This window comes from Uranotaenia lowii, chromosome 2 (genome assembly GCF_029784155.1).
Source record: "Uranotaenia lowii strain MFRU-FL chromosome 2, ASM2978415v1, whole genome shotgun sequence".
NCBI lineage: Eukaryota > Metazoa > Arthropoda > Insecta > Diptera > Culicidae > Uranotaenia > Uranotaenia lowii.
In genome coordinates, this window is record NC_073692.1 from 351335188 (window position 1) to 351355973 (window position 20786).

At 36.9% G+C, this 20786-nt stretch overlaps 1 protein-coding gene across 1 annotated transcript; it reads left to right on the forward strand.

Moving 5' to 3' along the window:
* The first annotated feature begins 31 nt into the window (after positions 1 to 31).
* On the forward strand, positions 32 to 16937 carry LOC129741771 (dipeptidase 1-like). The gene is made up of 5 exons (XM_055733557.1): positions 32 to 106; positions 15339 to 15440; positions 15509 to 15665; positions 15726 to 16489; positions 16548 to 16937. The coding sequence occupies exons 2-5, from the start codon at positions 15422 to 15424 to the stop codon at positions 16904 to 16906; spliced, it is 1299 nt and encodes a 432-aa protein (XP_055589532.1). The 5' UTR covers positions 32 to 106; positions 15339 to 15421; the 3' UTR covers positions 16907 to 16937.
* Positions 16938 to 20786: the final 3849 nt, after the last annotated feature.

The window sequence follows — 20786 nt, forward strand, 5'->3', positions numbered from 1 at the left end:
CATCATACCGGTAATGTGTCAATCAACGATAAGGATCATTCATTTAGCTGAAAAGAGAGCAGCAGCAGCAGCACAGATCAGAGGACTGTTAGAGCAGTCCATTTAAGTAGGTACTTCTGCACTGCTGGTAGTTTGTTAGGAAACTAACTATCTCTATAATTTTGGTTTATCAAATTAAAGAACATGTTGGAAAGTAGCATTTGATTTACAACTACTATTGGGAGCAATTTCGGAATTCAAATTTCAACAAAAATTAGCTTCATTTGGCTTAAATCGGAAGACTAGTCTACAAACAAAACTTTTTCGTGAAAGTTATCCTGAGATCTATTCTATTTCGTTTATTTATAGAGAATTAAGGGTATTCGGATCAAAAAGTGGTCAAACTAATTGTGTGTAAATCGATTACACTAGTTTAAAAAATTTAAAAAAACGTGAACTTTATTGTCCGACCTATATTTTTAATGTGAAATCGGGCGCTGAATCCGAAAATGAAATTCAAAAAGATATCAGTAGAACAGTTTATGAGTTATGCTCCAAATATGAAATTTTGGAAAAATAAAAAAAGTACTTGTATTTAGATTGTAATATCTCGGACTGCATAACAGTAATTTGAAATCGCATTTTTGCATATTAAAGGTGAACAAAAAAGTTATTGCGGTTCAAAGGCCGCAAACTTTGTCTAACACGCAATGAGTACTTTTCACGAATTGCGATTTATACGAGAATTTTGGCCGAAATACAATCTTTGAACCGCAATAACTTTTTTGTTTCAAGTCCAATCGTGTCACAGTCTTCGAGTGAAATATTTGTCTCATCTTAGACTTTAATGAAATAAATCATTAAAAACAATCGGCTTGTGAAAAAAAAGCTATTAATGAAAACCAAGTATTTTTTGTTCCTTCCGAGCATTAAACCTGCAAATCCTATTCTGAAATTTGGCATGCGACCTTCTGGTAAGCTAATAAATTATTTTGACTTGTAGCGAGTGAGATTTACCATGTTTAATTCTTCCTATACTATGATTAGTATACTTTGGTTTGTTAAATTATTATAAAATCAGGGTGGCCAGCAAGTTTCCATTTTCAAATTCCCGGTTTTTTCTCGGTTTTTCTATCGAGATTTTATGATTTTCCCAGTTTTGAAATACATGCATGTGACAAGAAGGATTTTTTGAAAACTAAAATAAGCTCTTTTTTCAATGTCAAACGTAGGAATGTTCTGATAACGATGATGTTTGTTGGGATTTCTTCAGAAAATTGTTTAAACAAACGATGAAAAATATAATTGAGGCCCTCAGCATCAGAGGGTGAAATGCCAAAATCATCAACTTTGAGTTAAGTACATAAAGCTATGATCATTTAGTATCCGGCCACTTCATTTCGGTGATAGCTAGATTACTAGAGATCGGAAACTTTAGCAGCGTTCTGTTGGTTATGAAAAGGACTATATTGTCTACTTTTGTCATATTTTTTAATGAACGTGTGTTTGAGATATTTACGATGCAAAAAGACATTGTAAAAATAATTTTGAACAAATTTGCGCCTTTTGCGCATTTTGCGCCTTTAAAATTCTTCATTGTCGACTTGAAAACTCATGAACTGTTAATTTTTTCCGATTTTTTTTGATCAGATGGTTAAGAAGTATAAGGAGCCACTCTAGGATCCACACGAAGTTCAAACCAAGCATCGGAGTGGAACTCTTGATCTCAACTATGGTAAAAAGTCTATGGTTATTGGGGATAACTGAATGCAGACCCCTTAAATAATGCAATGAATCCATTTCCGGCAGGCAAAAAGTGTTGCCTGACTAGTAGACTAGTAGACAGATGTGTTCTGATGGACAAAGAAATTTATGTTAAAACCGGATTTAAGAGATCAAATTCTTCGAGATGCCTACTCATGAAAAGGTTCCAACCAGATTCCAATTGCTTTTTCCAGGTAAGTTTGTATAAAATATCACGATTTTGCAAAGGTTTGGAAAAAAGTGTGCAAAGATAAAAAAGAGATTTTATGAAAAAGTAAGAGTTTTCTTGAAAACGTTGATTTTTTTTAAATATTTTTTCATTCAATATCATTTTATCACCTTCATTTCCTTCATAGAAAGTTTTTCGATCTCATGAATAGTTTTTAAAATACACACGTTTGTAACTGTCCGGATTCTAAATGATCATAGCCTTATACCCATCAATTCTTCATACCTCAATTTACATCTGCTGCAAAACTCAGATTTTTTTTCTAATTTTTTCGACACTTTTCGATTCAATTAAAATGATGATGTTTCAATTAAAAATTACTTTATCGCCCATAGAATTTAACTATTGGGCGCTGGTTTCTGAACTATGCAATTTGAAATATAATCATCAACGATCAATTACGAATCTTTAAATCATAACCTATCAACTTTAAGTTTGGATTTATGATTCAAATTTTTAACTGAATAATACTGATTGATATTCTATTTTAATTTTTTTTCTATGCAATTTTGAGAACAGAATCCACTAAATTCTATTCTTCCTATTATCCTTAAATTTTGATTTGACTCTCGTCTTGAATACTTGAGCCTGAGCCTGAGTTCTAAGAGCTTGACTTTGGACTTGGCATGTTAATCTAAACTCTGAGTCTGAATTTGCAGTTCAACCAGAAAATTTGAATATCGTAATTCAAATTTTAAATTTGAAGTTCTAACACAAACTTTAAATTTAAAGTTCTAACACAAATTTTGAAAATTATTCTAAGGCTTGAATTTGCTTTTCAAATTAGCTTTTTTATTGTGATAATATCTTAATGTAATTTTTAGCTCATACATTTAAACCATCTGTATTTTTCAAATTTTTAATCAATTAAGAATGCGATTGCCAGTAAAAGCGCAAAATGTTAAATAGAATCACACAAACATTTGGTATCTCGTTCTACCTATTGGGTATTTTATTAATGAACCATGTAACATGGTGGCCACTCATTTAGAATTTTTCTTGAATTTATTTGTGAAAAACAATTTTTTCGAACATACAAAAGATACATAAGTTCTTAGCGCTTTTGACGCTTATAAAAAATTTGTAAATGTCAAAAATTAGTAAATTTACGAGAAAAATCTCAATGCACAGTGGTCCAGAAATGAAATTTAGCGGGAAACAATTATTTGTGCTCTTGCCTTAGGTTTAAGACATTTAGTGTCCAAGACAAAGTTGTACAACATCACAAGGCGCTACTTTTGAATGAAACATTTTTAGGGTGGTTCATAAAACTCCTTAGATACGAAAATTATTTTTTTACTGTAAGGAGATAGTGCTGTATTATGTTCAGCAATTATGTAGAACAACATAATTGATGAAACTTTGCAGAAGACTTGGAATGTCTATCTATTAACGTTTAGGTTTTATGATGATTTTTCGTATACAAGTTAGGGTGGTCCTAAAAAAACAAGTTTTTTTGTTATAACTTTGTTGGGTATCAACTTATCAAAATCATGTGTTCAGCAAGTATTCAGCAATTCATAATGCGCATCTTTTGTAGTAAACAGATTTTTAATATCTGCTTTTGATTCGCATTTATCATGAATTTTGTGTTCAAAAATGGCCGTTTTGTAAGAGCCATAACTTCAAATGGAGCAAACCAAAAAATTCAAACTTTAATTCGTTTGAAAGAACATGTTAAAATCTACATTATATCAAAAAACTGGAGAGGTGTTTTTTGTTTAAAGCTTTTTATTTACATTTGAACTTGACCAAAATTGCCATTTTTCATATAACCTTTCTATATTATTTTTGACTACTTTTGGCTGCGTGATGAATAACCGTACCACCAACCATACCATCGTAACATTTACATCATCATTAAAGTTAACAGAAACGGAAAAATGGAAAAAAAGTTTATTTGAGAAATCAATAAAAAATTCATAAAAAACAAAAAAAAAACACTTATATTCTAGCAATAATGAAACTAATAAAAAAACGCGTTAGGGGTCACAGATCAAATGACGGCTGCATTCAGGAAGGCTGATTTTTGAACATTTCATACATTTTCTATTGGATAGTGAGAAGTACGGATCTGATGTCAGGAGGAGTCTTTTAAAAACATCCTCCAGACTAACCACACGATCGAACTTTCTGGAGTGGTTTCCTCGAAATCTTCATAAACTTCTGTTTCTTGTTTCACCTGCTTCTTCCGAATACATGCCTATGGGTGTTATATGATGTTTTATGACTGCTGCTCCATGCACTGACAATTGTGTACGGTTGGAGAAACGGGATACCAGCTATATAAATTGTTATAAAGCACCCGAGTTTCTTCAGCATACCCTTCAAACGAGCTACTGTTGATAATGGTTAAAATCACGTAAAACTTTTCCAAAAGCTGAACATTCAGTCCCGTAATATGTGCAACTTAAATCCTTTTCTCGAAGAATTTCCTGGCAATATTTCCTGTATTGGAATTCTCACCGGTGATCCTAGGCTCATCAATACATAAGTTCAGTTGTTCTTTTAGTATGTTTCGAAGACTTTGACGCCGTTCATTCACTTCTATATTGGTTTTCCTGACTCTCCAAGTGGGTTTGTCCATACAAAGACGATCTGCGATCTTCATGAACATTTCCAACGAATCTTGTTAGATCTGCACTTTTCTTAGCAAAAATGAGCCTAATAGGTCTGCACAAACTCACTGAGGATGGGCAATCGTTACTCCAGATAACGTTTTGTATCCCATTAGATTTATCTTCGAGACGTAACGGAACAAGAGAAACCGCGAAAATGTGTGAATCGCTGTATTCACGCATGTCTCCTTCATCATCTTCGTCAGTGAATGATTGATTAAATCTATATTGAAATAATTTGAAGATCAAAATATAAAGGTTCGTTCAAAATAAATTTATACCTGCTGTGGTTTGAGCTACCATATGCTCCCCATTTGAAAATCAGTTGAAGCATTTTTTCCGGAAATGTAGAATCATATTGTAAATATTTCAACAACCTTTCCACTGTATGATCCACCAAATTAATGTAATTAATTAATTTCTTTTTCAATGTTAATTTCGAAAGCTTCGGATCCATTTTTAACAGAACTTCAACCACATGTTTTCCACTAGACCCCTTCAGCCAGTGAACAACTATAACTTTCCTTTGAACGTTCATCACGAATAATCGAAACTCTTGAACTGAAAACTGTGTGGTTTACTTGGGTTTGATCAAAATGATCACCGGAGAAACCAAAACTGGCTTTCACAGTCAAAAGGACATAAGTGAATAATAACTCCTTCTAAGAAAAATACAATTCAAGACTTTCTTGTTGGGTAGTCAGTAATTCATCGTTTTGAGTTTATGGTTCTATACAATAATAATCAAGAATCCTCTTTTTTTTTCATTTGTGCCCCTCTGGCTATGTTAGTCTTTAAAAATTCTTACAAAAGGTTATGAATAGGAAACTCTGCTTTTGTAGTGGAAAAAAATTTAGAATTATTGACTAAGGGTGCAAAGCAAAGAAGAATTCCATGTCGCAGAGCAAAAGTGATATATTTTGTTATATGAAAAATGACAATTTTGGTCAAGTTCAAATGTGAATAAAAGGCTTTAAACAAAAAACACCTCTCCAGTTTTTTGATATAATGTAGATTTTAACATGTTCTTTCAAACGAATTAAAGTTTGAATTTTTTGGTTTGCTCCATTTGAAGTTATGGCTCATACAAAACGGCCATTTTTGAACACAAAATTCGTGATAACTGCGAATCAAAAGCAGGTATTAAAAATCTGTTTACTACAAAAGATGCGCATTATGAATTGCTGAATACTTGCTGAACACATGATTTTGATAAGTTGATACCCAACAAAGTTATAACAAAAAAACTTGTTTTTGTAGGACCACCCTAACTTGTACACGAAAAATCATCATAAAACCTAAACGTTAATAGATAGACATTCCAAGTCTTCTGCAAAGTTTCATCAATTATGTTGTTCTACATAATTGCTGAACATAATACAGCACTATCTCCTTACAGTAAAAAAATAATTTTCGTATCTAAGGAGTTTTATGAACCACCCTAAAAATGTTTCATTCAAAAGTAGCGCCTTGTGATGTTGTACAACTTTGTCTTGGATACTAAATGTCTTAAACCTAAGGCAAGAGCACAAATAATTGTTTCCCGCTAAATTTCATTTCTGGACCACTGTGCAATGGTTTTTGGAACTCGAACACTTCAGAGCACTAAAAGGTGTGTGCTGAGCTAAAAAATCTCGATTTTTCATAAAATTATCGACTTTTGCACCCATTCTCCCCATGGAATTGCGATCCCAATTTTATTTCGCTTTTGAGAAAAAAAAGTTAAAATATGAATCAATTTTAGAATTCAATTGGTTTATATAGGGGAAAATGATCCATAAAGAATTTTCCCGGTTTTGATTTAAAATTCCCGGTTTTCCCGGTCCCATTTTCAATTTCCGGTTTTCCCGGTTCGCAGGCCACCCTGTAAAATGCAAAAAAAAAATACTGTTATGGTAAAACAACCGTAACTTCTTCAATTTCCCATCGATTTTGTTAAATAACCACTTGAAATTTTTGTTTTACATTTAAAATTACCTTCAGTTTACTAAGTTCAAAAATGCTGTAACAAGTGTTATTTTTTATTAAAAAATCTGAGTAGGTATCTTTTTTTTGAAGTCCTATTCGATATGTAAAAAAGATGAAAAAATTACTCAGTTAAGAATCCGGTCGATCTAGTCCAAATTGGCGAACCTTTCGTTTGAAGCTTGCCATCCGATTTTGAACAGTCATCTTACCCACTTTCTTCGCCGCAAAACGCCAGTTTGCTTTGAATTGTTTCTCCCTGCTAACTGCGTTTTGGGTCTCCTTAAGGTTCTGCTTAACTATCGCCCAATATTTTTCAATTGGGCGAAGTTCTTGTGAATTGGGAGGGTTCTTTTCCTTGGGCAGAACCTGAATGTTTTAGCGGCATATCATTCCATGGCCTTTTTTCCACAATGGTAGAATGCCAAATCCGGAAAAAACAGCGCAGACAAATCATGTTTCATCGGGAAATGCAGTAAACGCTTTTGAAGAAGACACTCTACCACGTCAATTTCCTGGTTGACGGTCTCGGTTGCAAAGAAAATGTCGCTTTTCAAGCCACAGGTGCAGGAGGTTTGCCAAACGAGATATTTTTTGGCATACTTTGTTAATTTAATACATTTAGCAAAACTACACCCAAAATTCAGCCTCTGTGCCAATGCACAGTGGTCCAAAATGCGAAAAACGTGATCGTTGCTTATAACTTTTTTAGGTCACATTTTAGCATATCGGTGTCTTCGGAGAAGTTTGTTTGTAAAATCAGCTCTAAAATAAAAAAACTATTATTTTTCTGATTTATCCCCCTACAAGTGAGATAACATTTCTAACTTCTCTGTTATAGGTTTTAGCTCTTTGATGTCTTCGACAAACTTGTTTAAAATCAAATTTTATACAACTTTGTCTCAAATGCCAAGTTTCTAAAATAATTATTTTCCGAGATATCGGCCAAATAAGAAACTTAACCTCTAAAAATCAGTTTTTTAATAATTACTTTTTTCAGTAAATTTTAAGTTTAATAAAATGTTCCACAAAGTTGTTTTTCTTACTAAAATACACAACTTTGTTGAACATTTCAAGTTTGTAAAATGTGATACTGCAGAGCTATGTTAAAAATATTACCGAAAATAGGGCTTTTTCATGCCTTATTTTACAAACACCGGGCAACATCGGGCAGCCCGCTTTAGATGCAAAATAAAGTCGAAGATTTCGTCTACAAGATGCAGGTACAATTGTCAGTATCCACTTGTATCCAAGCGAGATACATCAATTTTACTTTTCCATGTTTGCATTAAAAACAACGATTTCTATGAAAGCACATACAGCGCATTCTACTAGGTACGTGTGTTTTCTTCTAGCTTTTCCCTGCGCGATGTCAGAAGCAAAGGTTTGGAAGCGCATTTGTATTATTAGTACAGGTTATTGTGTGTTCAATTGAAATAGATATCCTCTACAAGCTGGAGATGCTAATAATACAAATGCGCTTCCAAACCTTTGCTTCTGACATCGCGCAGGGAAAAGCTAGAAGAAAACACACGTACCTAGTAGAATGCGCTGTATGTGCTTTCATAGAAATCGTTGTTTTTAATGCAAACATGGAAAAGTAAAATTGATGTATCTCGCTTGGATACAAGTGGATACTGACGATTGTACCTGCATCTTGTAGACGAAATCTTCGACTTTATTTTGCATCTAAAGCGGGCTGCCCGATGTTGCCCGGTGTTTGTAAAATAAGGCATGAAAAAGCCCTATTTTCGGTTATATTTTTAACATAGCTCTGCAGTATCACATTTTACAAACTTGAAATGTTCAACAAAGTTGTGTATTTTAGTAAGAAAAACAACTTTGTGGAACATTTTATTAAACTTAAAATTTACTGAAAAAAGTTATTATTAAAAAACTGATTTTTAGAGGTTAAGTTTCTTATTTGGCCGATATCTCGGAAAATAATTATTTTAGAAACTTGGCATCTGAGACAAAGTTGTTTAAATTTTGATTTTAAACAAGTTTGTCGAAGACATCAAAGAGCTAAAACCTATAACAGAGAAGTTAGAAATGTTATCTCACTTGTAGGGGGATTAATCAGAAAAATAATAGTTTTTTATTTTAGAGCTGATTTTACAAACAAACTTCTCCGAAGACACCGATATGCTAAAATGTGACCTAAAAAAGTTATAAGCAACGATCACGTTTTTCGCATTTTGGACCACTGTGCAATGGCGTGTAGTCAATTACATAGCATCATTGGTACAAGAAGATAACGCGATCGGTGCTGATTCGATTTGCTCCCACCGGCATTAATCTCCCAAGTTAACCGAACTGCGTATGTCTGAAAGAAACAAAATAAAAACGCTTTCACGTCCCTCCCTATCGCATCACAAGACGAAGAAGGATGGAAATAAATACCGGCCAACACCAGGCAGCCAGCGAACCGAGCACTGTGCGTGTGAATGTAGCAAAAGCAACAACAAAAACATCCTTCTAATTCAATCCCCTCAATCCACCGGCAAACAACCACGGCCGAGCTGTGCGTGTGTATGCAGTAAAAGCAACAAAACAAAAACATTCCTTCAATTCAATTTGCCGGCAAACAACCACGGCTAAGCTGTGCGTGTGTATGTAGCAAAAGCAACAAGAATATATTCCTTCAATTCACCGGCAAACAAGCACCGGCCAAGCTGCCCGGCTTCAGCAGCTGTGTATATGTAGCGTGTGTATGTAATAGCAGGCAGTAAGCAAAGCACAGTTCTCATTCAATGGGTTTCCCGTTTCCTCCACTCCCGTTCCCTTTCCCGTTTCCATCGCAAGACAAATGAATACCTTGAAAGGAGGCCAAACGCCGGGAAGCCACTGTCGTGCGTTTCTTTTGTGATTGATCGGTGGCAGAATGCCTATGACAAATATCCCTCTTCTTGCATGAAGCTCAAATAGTACACTGGTTAAGATGTCGGTCTTGCAAGACCAAATGGTTGGTGATTAGAATTCGATTCTCCCTACGGGCGCTGTGGTTTATATTTTTATTTTCTTGTTTCTGGGATGAATTATCCAACAGGAACGAAATCCCATTAAATGTTTTTCTTGTTTTGCTTGAATGTAGTGGTCATGCATCATTTTAGTTGGGAGCAGGCGGCGGCAACGCTATTCAAACCGTATGGAGCACATCTCTCAGATTTCCCCTTTTTTTCCCCTCGTTTTGACAGATTTAAGCTTTTTTCCTCAGATTTAAGCTTTCGCTCCTATGCTCTCTAGGCAAAAAAAGCTTAAATCTGAGGAAAAAAAGCTTAAAAACGAGATTCACGAGCACATATTTAAAAGATGTTGGTCACACGATACATAGACAAAACGTGTAACGTTGCAGCCGTCTGGTTGGGAGCCGAGTCCTTATGCCAGTTACGGTTTTTCAAACATATCATCTTCGGCACAGTGCACATTTCAGCGCATTATCGGCACAGAGATGTGCTAAATAGGCATTGGATTTTTGCAACCTCTTCTATGGGTGTATGTGTTTTGCTTGTTAACATATGTACATATGTACCTATGATTCAAAATTGTCAAAATTTTCTCCTACAATTTGTTTTAAATTGTTCAACGGCCTTTTTTTGGATGAAGCCATTGGCGTTGAGGATCAAAAATATGAAAAAAGGGTGCGAAATAATAATACCGAATAATTTCACAAAAATCAAGATAATTTCTTAAACCTAAAGGGTGTCTACGATAAAATTGCCACACACAAAATTGATTCGCAGAATTCGAGTTTTCATCCGATTGCCATCAAATTTTCAGAGATTGAAGAATGACTATTAAACTTCATTTTACCATTTTTCTCGTATTTTATTCACAGTCCATACGCAAATGCCAGCACATTAACCCCGGCCACAAGATTCTGCACAATCTGTGAATCAACCGTTTTTTGCATGTAAACCCGTACTTTCTTCAGTTCCTCGACTGTCTTCACTACCTTAGGTCGTTTAAGAAGGTGCTGCTTCCTAATCGCCCAGTTCCGGAAGGACAAAACTAAGGCTGGGCTTCGAACGTTCAAGGTACAAAAGGCCCCTTATCGTGGCGAGAAGCAGAACAAGTCCGAGAAAACCCGTGCCAGGAAGTTGTACCTCAGCATGCTGACGAAAGTTGAATGATGCATCATAGACGACGAAATATATGTGAAGGCCGACTTCAAACAGATCCCCGGCAACCTGTTTTTTACGGCCAAGGATAAGTTCAGCGTTCCGGAGCATGTCCACACTCAGAAGATTTCCAAATTTGCGAAGAAATTCCTAGTTTGGCGAACTTGTTCTGCTTTTCGTCGCGATTAGGGGCCTTTTGTACCTTGAACGTTTGAAACCCAGCCCTAGTTTTGGCCTTCCGGAACTGGGCAATTATGAAGCTGCACTTTCTCAAACGGTAGTGAAGACAGTCGAGGAGCTGAAGAAAGTATGGGTTTACATTAGACTGCCCCAAATGGGAAATTCAAAACCTGTGAAATGTTATGCGCTGCAGGCTAGCCCATTTTTGAAGTCCAACAACTTTTTTATCTTAACTCTTATCGAAATGCAGTCTTCGGATGAAATATTTTTCATAATTTAGGCTTTAAGAAAAACCGTTTTTGAAAGAAATAGGACTGTGATAAAATACGAGTTAAATAGTAAAATGAAGTTTAATAATCATTCTTCAATCCCTGAAAATGTGATGGCAATCGGATCAAAACTCGAATTTTGCGAATCAATTTTGTGTGTTATATGATTTTAATCGCCGTAATTTGTATGATTATAATTTTAATGACATGTGCGGCGGAATGAAAATTAGATAGAATTTATTTTATAGAATTTGAAAGAAAGGTGGATAGACAGGCATTAGTGCGCCAATAGGAGAAAGCTTGATAGGTGTTGAAATTTTAGGCTAGAGTGCTAGAGGGCATGTTGATGAAAAGCTCCCATGAATTGCTCCCGCCTTTGCTCTGCACTAGCTAACTATACATGAGAAACCCAGAAAGAGAATTCCCATGTATAGCCCAGTGGTTTGAGAGCGTGTTTTTACGCACACTTCAAACGAGCAAAAACGTAGCAACCCATGGGCCTACTGAGCACAGATTTTTGGTTGAACCCATAATATTGCTTAATCAACATCGATATCGACTAACAAATTGGCATTGTTAAGAAGTTGATTCGGAACTACATGCTTTCTCAACTGCTTATCGCTACAACAATCCAAAAGCTGGTTGATTTGGCTATTTTTTCATAGTCTACTGGATAGTAAGTTCTCTAATATCACTGATGCTTGGCTAGACCTCGAATATTGTTCAGCCAACTTTAATATCCAAGAAGAACGAGAAAGATCTATTTTTTGGATTAGGAAAATAAAAAAAAGAAGAATAAGGTTTTTTGTAAAACAGTGTTACTGCGTTTCAGATAGACCTATACTTGGGCAGCGGGTGCACTTTGATTCCCAAAGGGCCGATTGGAAACACCGAACAGAACACAGATGCAGATCTGCAGTTTCATGCATTTTGAAATCTTCGAAATTTAGAGCGTTTTTGTAATTTTCAAAATTTCTTATGGTTGAGATTACTAAAAACTCTTCAATCACTTTAACACTAGAAAGACCGCACCAGTCTAAATGACTGGTTTGGCACTTTGTTCGTTGAATATCTTTTAAGTACTTCGTTTTAAAAATTAAAAAAAAAAACGACTTTTCGTGAATTTTGAATCTCTACAAATCTGTTTATTTTTTTTATTTCTGTAGCTCTTTTAGTGAGCGAAATAAATTTCACCATGGACACTCGGACCGTGACCAGTCAAAATGACTGGTAAAATTCAAAACCCTATACTCAGAGGAAATCTTATTAGGGGCCGTTCACATACCACGTGGACAACATAGGGGGAGGGGGGGTGTATGGAAATGTCCACGCTTGTCCACGGAGAGGGGGGTAGGGGTTTGGGTCATGTCCACGTGGACATACTTACTGTTTGAATCTTAATATTACAAAGCTTTCCAGTTTAAGTTTAAAGAATTAAAAACCACTTGAAAGCAAGTAATAGGTAAACATGATAACTAAGAAATTTAAAATTTTTAAAATAATTGTGTATCAGGTAATGCTATATCTTTTTTTTTCTTTTTTAAATCAGCCATTCCAATAACAAATAGGCAAAAGTAGTGTTTTCTAACTGTCAAATGAGTTTTTGAAGAAAAAAACAATTTCAAATCTGTCCACGTGGACATCCGGGGAGGGGGGTAGGGGTTTGCCAAATTTCCACCCTTTTCAAAGGGGGGGGGGGGGAGGGGGGTGTCAAAAATCTCATTATTCTGTCCACGTGGTATCTGAACGGCCCCTTATAAATATCATAAGACACGCCTTATGAACCGCTTTTTTGTGTCCAAAATAATTTTTTTATGAGAGTCTTATGAAATTCTTTCAATTTTCATACGAAGTTGTTATGAAAAATAGAAGAAACGGCATTGTGAAAAAATAATGAACGCATTCATTCCATCAGACATTTTTTCATCGTTGTTGAGCCATTAGTTATAGCTAAGTTATAGTAAGTTATAGTAAGCTAATAGCATTTAATTTTGAATGATTTTTCTTATGGCGCCATTTCATAAGAAAATCTTATGGCATACATAATAGTATTTTTCTGAGTGTATGACTCAAACAAGATATAATTTTTTTTGCTTTCTTTCAGTTTTATTCGCAATTGAAAACAAGGATCCCTAGTTGATTTATGCTGGACAAAAGTATGTGATTCGTTATAAAATCATTGATTTTCGAAGTGAAGTTATGAAGATTTGTGGTAAAAATTCTCGGGTTGGCGCTTCAAGCACTTGACTCCCTGATCTGTTTTGTTGCTCAACTATAATCAAACTTTCTGTCAAAATTTGGCGAAATTTCTTCGAATTTTGTTCAAGTTTAGTTAGATTGAATGCATGCCCTTCGAGTAATTTGAGTAATTTTAAGTTATAAATATCTTATACTTTGTATGAGTAAAATTCATATTTGAAGACATAAGTTATGAAACTCAGGGTAGCCACAACATTTTCATTTTGAAATTCCCGGATTTTTTCCCAGTCAAAAATTCAAGGTTTTCCAGACTTTTACTGTCCATTTTCGTCGGAATATAGCAAAATTTTCAACTCATTTCATTGATTTGGTTTTTTCATAACACTCAAATCATTGAACACTTAGACGAACTCGATTCTATTTTAAGGTTTTCATCACATTTTTATTAAAAATGGCAAAAAAAAACATCCTACACAAAATCGTTATGGGTGTTTAAGTTATGCTTGCAAAGTCAAGCTTCAATTAAAATGTTGTTTCCAGAGGTTTTACATTCATGATAAAGCCGGAAAAAATTTCAATTCCTTCTTTTGTCACTCGGAGTTGGAACATCGCGAGGGGGGGGGGGGGGGGGGGGGGGGCATAGTAAAAAATAATGCGAAAAACAAATAAATTGGCTACCTTAGAAAAGTTCTAAAATGTTGCTAAACAATTTCAAAAATTTACCCTTGAATCTCAGAAACTAGAGCTGACAGAAAAAAAAAACAAAACTGCATGTCGCCCTCTAATCAGTCAAATTGAGCTCTTCAACCCTCTTTAAACGGAAAAACGTAAATTTTGTTGTCTTGTTCTATCGAGAAAAAAAGTAAAAATAATTATCTAAATTGCAATAATTTTGTTATTTTCTTTAAATAATTCACTCGAAACACAAATATGTATATTTTAACTGAACTACCATGCAATACTAAATCATTTTAAAATGTTTAAAGGATTTACATAATGTCTTATCATGGGTGTGGGTATTCTCATAAAAAAGCTCTTCAAAATTCTGTACAGTGTTTCTTAAAATTCATACGACTATTTAGAGTAAAAATTTTTCTAAATTTTATTTCAATTTTTGTCACGGTTATTGCAAATTTTTGAAGAAATCTCAACATATTCAAGCTTCAAAAAGTGTAATTCGATTTTTTGTTGTTAGAGAGTTATTGATCTGCTTATATATTTAGGGCATGGAACTGAAATTTACTTCCATTTTGTGGGGCTGATGACTGTTATACAGAGGTCACTCTTAGTATAACATAAGCAATTTTCTCGAACGTACTCTCCTCCTCGTATGGCGACCGTCAAAATTTGGTTAATCAAATTTCACATCGGTGTGTAGCGCAATCTAAAGCCAATTTGGTATAATTTGACTTCGAATTCAAATTTAAGTCAAAATTGGAACAGATTTTGGGTCGAAAATTTAGCTTTTCCAAATAGAAGTGAGGCACACCCGAGTTCCGATTTTCTTCGCCAATTTTTTACGTCTGACTAAAACTGGAATTTGCAAAGAATGCTAAAAGGAGTATTGGAGGTTTTGTTGAAAGTCTACTGTCTAGAAAGATAATAACATGAATCACACACAATAATTTGATATAAACTGTTATATTTTTTAGAGTTTTTGAGGGACGTGAGACGAATCTCCAAAATAATAAATTACGTTTAAAAATATCAAGTCTGTTGCCGACTTTCAGGAGACCGGGATGTAACAAATCAGGTCTATGTCAGTGATGATGCCAATCGTCACCAAGGACACCAAAGTGACAGTAACAGGGTGTTGCGGCGCTTGTTTACAATGTCTTGGTCAATGGTCAATCGCGGGTGGGGCAGATATCTCTAGCTGCAGTGATAACAAGACACCTAAGCGTCATATATTGATTTGATAACGTTGAGGGGCAGCAATAAAACGGAATGTGAATGATTTACAGCCGGTTTTCCTCCAAATCTTATCGTTGTTTTGAATACTTACCAATTAAAGGTTGTAGATAAGCTTTTGCCAAGTTTAGCTATGAGATCAATCAAAACATCCATCTTCATACGCGAATTGTCTCCGGACTGAAAATGACCAAATTTCAAACCCGTAAGTATTGGTTGTTTGGATGATCGTTCGTAGTCGAATTGACTAGCTTTTATCGTTTACTTTTATAGTTATTAGAAACAAAAAGGTGCTGGCAGCACTGATAGTCGCAGCTATTGTGACTGTCTGCGCCATAGTTATACCAGTAGTGTTGGTTACCTCGCACGACGACAAGCTTTCAACTTTCAGAGGGCGAGATGTACTGGACGAAGTTCCACTGATTGACGGGTAGATGTCACTTGTACATGAACTCAATTTGAACAAAACCTAACCCCAACAGTATTTCAGACACAATGATCTACCGTTCAACATCTACTTGGAGGAGCGCAATCTATTGGCAAACTTCGACCTGGACTCAAACCTGATGGAGCATCCCACCTGGGGCCCGAGAAATACCAGTCACACTGACATCCCGAGACTGCGGCAAGGGAAGTTGAGCGCCCAGTTCTGGGTAGCGTATTGTCGTTGCGTCGATACTCAGTACAAGGATGCCGTCACTCGAACGTTGGAGCAGATCGATGTTGCTAAGCGGATCATCGCCAAGTACTCAAACGATCTGCAATACACTACCTCGGCCGATGGTATCATGGAAGCTTTTGCAGCTAAAAAGATAGCTTCCCTGATAGTCGTTGAAGGAGGTCATTCGATTGATTCCAGACTGGCAGTGTTACGAATCTTCTACGAACTTGGTGTTCGCTATCTTACCTTGACCCATTCCTGCAATACTCCTTGGGCGGATGCTTCTCCAATCGATGGCGTTGCCGAGGCTCAGTTGAAAAATCTTACCACCTGGGGACGAAATGTGATATGGGAGATGAACCGACTAGGAATGATGATTGACATCTCTCACGTTAGTCATGGAGTGATGAGGGATGCCATCAAATACAGCAGAGCTCCGGTCATCTTCAGCCATTCCTCTTCACATGCCGTATTCGAACATCATCGAAACGTTCAGGATGACGTTCTTCGAGAGCTGGTTAAAAACAAGGGAATAGTCATGATCAACTTCTATCCACTTTTCGTTGGTGGAAACACAATCGACGACGTTGTCAGTGAGTAACCTTCGACACCTTTTTTTCTATCTCAATATTCACAAACATCTCCATTCAGATCACTTTAACCACATCAAATCGATCACCGGTCCTGACCATATCGGAATCGGTGGTGATTTTGATGGTGTATCGCAGACGCCGGAGGGTTTGGATGACGTTAGCAAGTATCCGGACCTGTTCGATATGCTGGCGGAGGGTAGACTGAAATCGGGACAGTCCTCCGAGCCTTGGACCCGGGAGGAGCTGAAGAAGTTGGCTGGGCTTAATCTGCTGAGGGTGTTTCGCACTGTAGAAAGGGTTCGGGATGAAATGATCGAGGTGCCGCCGTACGAAGACATCATACCCTTTGAGGACTTTGAACGAGCCGGCGTTGCGGAACAGCCCTGTATGACCGATATGGATCAGCATAGGAGTTGAAGGAGTTTAAGGCACTGAGCTGGTAGACTTTCCGAGGGTAATAAAAAAAACTTGTTTGAAAATATTCGCTATTTTCTGTATTAAAGTTGTAACACCTTTTAATTTTTATCCGATATCATTATCCCTGGTGAATTCCAGAATCGATCACTGAAGTTGATCTCCGATAATGAATTGTCTAATGGTCTGATGAGATTTTTATTTTCACCAACAAAAAATCGAATTGTGGCGACTGTTATTGTAAGAGACACTCAGATACGATCTCGAAGTCCCAATCTGCAAGCCTAGGATAAAGATGTGAAAATGAGTACCCTGAGTCTGAGTCCTTTGGTGAGACATCTTTAACATAGGCTTGGCTTTTGCCATCCTCAATTTAGCTCAAATTTAGATTAAGAGTCACTTTAAATCACAGATATTTAACACACTAGAACCACGTCAAATGTAGGTTCTGACCCACGCAATGATATCCCGAATATAACAGGCCGCGATCATATAATTCCCCGAAACATTCCGATCGTAACAGAAAATTTGAATCAAGAAATGGATTTTTCCAGACACATAAAATTAGCAGAAGCAGGTTCTGCTGATAAAAGCAGAAGAGCTTCTGGAGGCCCATCGGAATACCGGCAAATATTTCTACACAAACTAAAAGGTTCCGGAAACAGATCCAGCTTTACATCGAGGAATAAGGCGGACTTTCCATTATCCTCTCAGAAGACGGAAGGAATAAGACTGCCTTAAATTTTTCTTCCCTCGGCTCGAGGCAATCTTCCTTTTTTCAGGCTTGACAATCTTCCAGTGGCTTCAGGACCGAAAACATCCAAAGCTCCACAACGACAAACCTTCAAATAATTAATGTCCGCCCTTAATGAATTCGACCCAATGACCTTCTATAACACCAGTCCGACGACCTCACATGTTTAATGGATTGTCGACCTCCACCTGACCCCCATCAATAGATTTGTTGAGTTATATTTATATGTCAGAATAGCTTGACACCGCATGAAATACACATTCCGTTCAATAAGTAAAAGGGCCGCTGTAGAAAATTGAGGTCTCCCACCTTCAGGCGCACATGAGTTGAGTTCGACATCATAAGGCAGAGGGTATGCATCGTGCAGTTTAAGACTTTATAACGCAACAGATAAGACCGGGAGTTTGACTACATCTGCATCAGCCGAAAATGCAGAAGGAGCCTCCTTAATGTCCGCAACAAACGAAGCCCAGACATTGCATCTGACCATCACCTCGCGACGGCGCGACGAGAAATTCGGATGTCGATACGATGTCCGTCGGTTGGAGAATCCAGAGGTGAAAAGAGCATACGTTGAACAGCTTGAATCCACAGCTTTAGAACTGCCGTCAGACGGAAAAGTCGAAGAACAGTGGTGTAGAATCAGGAACGCCTTTATCAAGACGAGCCATGGGAGTTTGTGACGAGAAGAAGTTAATGGATGTCCGATAAAATCTGGAGGATGGTCGATGATCGGAGAAAGGCGAAAGTCTGAATTGAACAGGCAACCAAAAGCTTTCAACGATAAAATTGGCGCACTTTCTCTCGAACTCCCCTCATAAGCCTCTTTACAGTTTCCGGTTTGACTTTTCGGCTGGCTTTTGTCCACATTTTCTTGAACTCGTCGATGGACTGTGCTTCTCTACCATCCTCCCGAAAATTGCGATTGATGATTGCCCAGTAACGCTCTACCGAGCGCAGCTCAGGACAATTTGGCGGATTGTCCTCTTTCTCAACAAAACATATCTTGAAGGATTTCAGTAGTTTGAGAGTAGCTGAAGCGTAGTGTGCGGAAGCAAGGTCAGGCCAGAACAATGGTGGGCTTGTATGATGACGATAAAGAGGAACAAGGCATTTTTCGATGCATTTCTTACGATAATTTTCACCATTGATGGTACCTGTTGTGAAATATGGCGAACTTCTTTCTCCGCAACAGCATATAGCTTGCCAAACAAGCATTTTTTTGCCAAACTTTTCGATTTCAATGGATCGCTTATCATGAGATACCTCCTTACCAACAATTGTGTTGAAAAATTGCGGCCCAGGAAGAGTGGCTGAGTCCAGCAAGTTTAATCAGTGGCAACAAGTTTCATCGTCCATCAAAATGAAACGGTTACTTTGCTTCTTCAAAATCGTATTCAGTCTTCGACATCGCTGCTTCGCTCGTTCGTGCTGTTCCGCGCTCCGTTTAGGATGTCTCTGCTTCCTGTAGGTCTTAATGTGGTTCCTTCGTTTTATGTTTTGGACGGTCCCAACGGAAATTTTCAGTTTCTTGGCAATTCTTCGAACAGAGTTGTGTTCATTTGACAACAAAAGCTTAACACATTTCTTCTCGATTTGTAGATTCACTGTGCCTCTTCTGGTTTCGGATCTTGGCAAATCTTCAAGAGTATGGTGCTCTCCAAACTTCCTGATGATTTGATAAACCGCAGACTTCGATGGTGCTCTCCAAACTTCCTGATGGTTTGGTAAACCGCAGACTTCGAACGTTTCACAAGATTTGCAATATTTCTACACTATAGTCCATCTGGGCAGTACTTTAGAATTATAAAAATCACAGGTTTCTTTATCAATTCGTCCCATTTTACGAAATCCAGTCGCTTTCTCACAAAAAAAATATGCCAGTGCTTTGTCAACAAACTTTTATACACGATTGAACCAGTTTCATCAAATTTGGGTTAAACGTCAACTTTTTATCGTAACATCCAGGTGTCCGTTTTATAAAATGAACACTCCTTAATGTAAAGATCCCGAAGAATGGAGACTTGACAGAACTGTCGTGCACAGAGTATAGTAACTGGCGTACAATCCTCAAAGTTCTCTGCAAGTTGAACCTGAGCAGGATCCAGGAGAAGATCGACGGACGATCTCACAACGATACGAATATTACTGGAACAAATCATCGAATTCCAGGACTCTCTTCTGCTGATGTTTGTTGATTTCGAAAAAGCATTCGACAGACTAAACTACGAAAACATCTGGGCTACTCTTAAGCGACGAGGAGTCCCAGAAAAGCTAGCCCATCTCATCGAAGCACAGTACGATGCATTCTGTAGGCTTAGCGAATCTTCGTTATTTAAGGCACGAGAAAAAGAACGAAGTCCTTCGGCGTCCATAATTTTCGTTGGTCTACCACTGCCATGCTTGCGAGTAATTGTTGGGAATTTTAGGTTAACAGTGGAAGCCTCCACAATTACACACTCAAAATGTTGTACTGTATACTTTTTGCCGAGATTTTTGTGCAGTTTGTACAACGTTCTCACGAAACGCTTTTTTCGTTCAAAGGCATTTTGAGCAAAACTGGGCCAACATAAACAAAACCTAAAATACTGGCGAAAAGAGCAGAAGAAAAGCTAACACATACACACTCTCGTTTTTCTCTGAGCTCGTTTATGTTTGAATATTGGGGTCTCGAAAACATTCCAAAGTTTTTGTTGCCACCCGTTACATATTAAAAGAAAAATATATCAGTCACAGAGGGGTTAAAACTCACCTGGATTCCTGCATTTATAATAATTCTGCTTTCTTCTTCGACGTTGTCAAATGGTTCAGCAGCGAACATCCGCCTCCATTATTTTTAGTTCAGCGCACGTAGGGGTCGTCCATCGGCATCGTCAATACTTGAATGGTCAGGGGGCTCACGGGGTATCATCCGACTATCTTTTTCACAGTGGTTTGAAAACAATTATTGTTTCCCGATACTTTTGAAACGAACGAAGCAAAAATATTTAAACAACTACAAATGCACTCTTTACTTTAAGTTAACTCAGCTGCCGTTATTCTGTATTCTGAACTTACTGGTTTTCGAAAAAAAGCTTAAATTTCTAAAAAAAAATTGGTCAAGAAAGTCATCGAAAAAAACAGACCATA

What these genes read in the sequence shown, in the direction of transcription:
- LOC129741771 (XM_055733557.1), top strand. An exon ending in GAAGTTCCACTGATTGACGG is followed by an intron (nt 15,666 to 15,725) that starts GTAGATGTCACT and finishes ACAGTATTTCAG; the next exon opens with ACACAATGATCTACCGTTCA. An exon ending in CACAATCGACGACGTTGTCA is followed by an intron (nt 16,490 to 16,547) that starts GTGAGTAACCTT and finishes ATCTCCATTCAG; the next exon opens with ATCACTTTAACCACATCAAA.